This window comes from Monopterus albus, unplaced genomic scaffold, assembly GCF_001952655.1.
Source record: "Monopterus albus unplaced genomic scaffold, M_albus_1.0 scaffold84.1, whole genome shotgun sequence".
In the NCBI taxonomy this organism is placed as follows: Eukaryota; Metazoa; Chordata; class Actinopteri; order Synbranchiformes; family Synbranchidae; genus Monopterus; species Monopterus albus.
In genome coordinates, this window is record NW_018127964.1 from 1,398,655 (window position 1) to 1,402,664 (window position 4,010).

The 4,010-nt window shown below is 37.0% G+C and overlaps 1 protein-coding gene across 1 annotated transcript in view; it reads right to left on the reverse strand.

The window, feature by feature from the left end:
- Positions 1-2,161: 2,161 nt before the first annotated feature.
- Positions 2,162-4,010, reverse strand: part of efna4 (ephrin A4) — a 35,499-nt gene continuing 33,650 nt past the window's right edge. The window contains exon 5 of the mRNA XM_020607283.1: positions 2,162-3,484. Within this exon, the coding sequence (XP_020462939.1) occupies positions 3,402-3,484 (83 nt within the window). The 3' untranslated portion in view covers positions 2,162-3,401. The remainder of the gene's footprint in view (positions 3,485-4,010) is intronic.

Sequence of the window (4,010 nt, forward strand, 5' to 3'; positions counted from 1 at the left end):
GCACGTGTCCATGATGTCTACTCTCTGCCGAACACTACAAAGAAAAGAGAAACATGTTACCCACAGTGACTTGACACTACATCAAAATTTGTTTGCTCTTGACAAATAAAATGCATCATTACATTTTTTTTTAAACTACAAATCTTAGGGTGACTATGCTGATTATAAATGTGCCATTTAAAATTGTCCTTAAATAAAATGAAACCATAAAGTTGCAGAATACATTTAAAAAGAATGGGAATTGTTATCCAGAGGATGGAAATTCCACAAGGAAATAAACATGGTTTCTTTTAATAGCCAGTGTTTTATATTTCTGAAGATGTAATCGACACCGGCAATCCGAGCCTTAAATATTCAGCCGAGGTGCAATTAAACATAAGACCAACTTGTGACAAAGGACCTTGCTATGTTGAAATCTGATTCAGTGTCATTTGTGGAGAAGAGAGCTACAGCTTGGCTATGCAATATGGCATATTTTTGTCAGACAGATAGTTAAAAACTAAATTTGTCATGCCAGAAATAGTTTATTATCACAGTCGCCCCAGAAATCCTCTGAAGAATCTCTGGCGTGGGAATTTCACGATTTTCTACATTTATACAATCTGGCAACATCTGTTCATAATTATGTTTATTTTGGAGGGTGAGTTCAGTTCCAGCCTCATTTCAGCAACAGACATCAACACTGTTGACTACAAAGAAATAGTTTTAAAAATTGCTATAACTGTTCAAGCATTTTCTGTAATAAATCAAAGGTAAAAATAAATGATTGCAACGTTACATAAAGGCTTTAATCTACATAAAACACACAGCCATACAGTTTTTAAAAACACACTCAAGATATGGACTGCTACTGCTTTAGTCCTTTTTCCTTTTAAACCATTAAAGTGTCCCTCTCTTTCTGCTGATTTCAGTGCGCTTACTTCGTCATTCACAATGGAAGAAGAATGAAAACATGGGCTTTGAAAATTTGTAAGTCAAGGTCAACATCAAAGCCGGTTCATAACAACATGCCTCAACAGTGACAAACGCCATCAGAAGAGATCATAAACCATGAAATAGCAGCATTAGTTCTGTTATCCAGGAAATTGCCTTTCTGGCTTCACTAGATGCTCTACATTACAGCCTATATAAATGGAAATGCATTAACAGCTTATTTGGATGTACAAATCTATATTTAAGACACAAAACCAAAACATCTTCTCTTGCTCTGTATTCAACCTCAGTCCTGCGTTTAGTGAAAATAAAGTGACTTCTTTAAGGTCGATGTATTGGCAATGATGCTTAAGGGGCTATTAATACCAGGACTCTATTGGGTATACGAGTCTTATCAGGCTTTGACTGCCCATAGATAAAAACTCAGCTCAATATTCCACTAGTTTACTCACATTACAATGGCCTCTTACACCACAAGGTCATTTCAAGTCCCCAAAGTCTCCCTATCACCATACTCCTGTGTATTACACCTGATGCGAGCGTTCCACAAATAAAGTTATGTATGTATGTGGGTGTGTTGTAACTGAGACCTGCGGTTACATAAAATGTCAATGGAAACAATTTAATGCAATCATATTTATTTTGTTGTCATGCCACGTTAAAAAAAAAGGCTCAGATTGCAGTTGGCTCTTCACAGAAGAAGCTACATTCTTCACTAAAATGTGAAAGCAGAACTCGGTACACACAGTGAAATCAAAAACAAAGTACAAGAATGCAGAATTCTATATCACTGAAATGACTACACAAATCAAACAATAAAGGAAATTATCATTAAAAAAAAAACAATAGCATAACTGGTGTGATTTATAGCATTCTGATACCCAAGCATAATGACAAAAATATATTAAGTGCCAACAATGCAGTTTTTATTTCTTTAAGAATAAACAGTACAATTAATCTATTGATATTGTGAACTTAAGTCACTCAGATATTCTAGGGAAATAATAATGTAACTTTATAAATATATAAATTTTAATTTCAATGAAAAATACACACCTATATTATCTCCAATTTCAATATAAAAAAAAATCATGAAAATGTTAAATTCAATGTGATTTTTCTTAAGTTATTTCTTTAAAAATAATTTGGCACAAAAAGTGAAATAATTTCCACATTCAAATACTTTAACTTGAGAAACTATACTGTAGCAGAGATTATTAAAAATAAACCAGAAAATCCCTATGTACCCAGCAAATCATTGTTAATCAAAAAATTAATTTTTGTCAGACTTTGCACTTAAATATTAAGAATAGCAATATTCTTACCAAGACATTGATTATATAGTTAATATATCTCACTGTGCAGAATATATTAACTATACAGTAAGACCTAAAATCAAGGATCCTGTGTAAAAAAAATAAAAATAAAAAAGCATTAAAAAAAAAACAACTTGTGTGCACATCAGCACACGTGGTAGGTGAACAGGACCACCAGTTAATAATTCTATGCACTTGTCCACAGTGTGTTCAGTGAAGAAAGATGAGATGATGCTCTCCGTTTACCCATAAACCCCTCTGTTTTGGGTTTTATTTTGAAGCAAAGCGAGGGATGGTGGATCAGAACAGCATGGGGTACAGCCAGAGAAGACAAACTGTCCTAGTTCCCATTATGACCATGCACCACCGGAATCTAGTGTCCAGTTTCTGGGTTTATGGCCAAACCAGTCTGATTCCAGTTAAACCAGTTTAATCCCAGTAGGGGGCGCAGCAGCCCTGCCTGAATATCCCAGTATATTCTTCATATTCTCCTAAAATGCCTTTAAATCTAATTAGTTATAAAAGTTTAACACATTTCATACTCTGATGCAAATGAGGCGGCTGACAGCCCATACACAGCATATCAGACAGAAAGAAAACAGCTAACTGATTGACCTCCAACCTGAGTCACTCATTGCAGTAGTATATTTATTTGGCCACTTTTCAACTGGAGGCAGGCTCTGAAAAAGAAGTAAATGCAACACAGTAAGTAGAAAACAAGAAACGGGATGATAAACTGAGGTGAAAAAGTGAGAGAATTTTGCTGGAACAAGTCCACTCAGACTCATTGTTCTTGTGCCAGAAGAAGAGTAGGGTACAAGTCTTATGACTAAGCCCAGAGCTGTAATATTCTGCATTCCCACTTACACAACAGGTGGGAGAAGAAAATAACCAGAAATGAATCACTGTGATTCAGCATGTTAATCCCTGAGTCACTGTGGCCCCATTTTGGAGAAGACACTATGATTCTTTCTGGAATTTCACTGGTAAAACAGCCACAAGGTAATGTGTTGTCATCAGCAATAGCTTAGCATAGATTGCATTGTGTCATTCACTGTCTCGAGTGTAGATCACACTGTGTACGTGAATGTCTGAGTAATAACTCCCGATTCCACGGAGAAATGGGGTCATTGGCGAGGATGGACGAGGAAGTCAGGTAGTGAACAGGAGGAGGATGAGGATGAAGAGGGCTGGGGGTGAAGCTGTGCTCAGTGAGCAAGCACAACTTCGAGTTTCTGAAAGAGAGATGGAAACTTGTATGAGAATGTATGTACAGTATAATATAAAATATATGGCCAAAAGTATCTGGACAGGAGTTTCTTTGTGTCTGTTTTCAAGATTTCAGCTTGACCCACTATCAACTGAGGAAAATCTTAATGCTACAGATTGGGGAAGGCTCTTTGTTTGGTTGAAATAACTTCACCAGCCTGTCCAGAGCCCTGACTGCAATCCCATCCAATCTGCTGACTGCAGTCCAGGTTGTACTGCCCAATATCAGTGGCCGACTTCACTGATGCTCTTGTGGCTGAATGGGATCAGATTCCCGCAGGCCAAAAATCAAACCCAAAATCTAAATTTTATCATCTCCTCAAAAGACTGGAAATGCAACACAGAGAGACTGTGTACAGGGAGGGACAGAGCAGACTCTACTTTCTGAAGAAGTTCAGGTTCTTGTGCAGCAAGATGTTGCAAGTCTGTTGTGGCCACTGGTCAAACACAGGAGCACTTTCAGTTAAGAGACTTCTCCAGCTCAGCTATGAT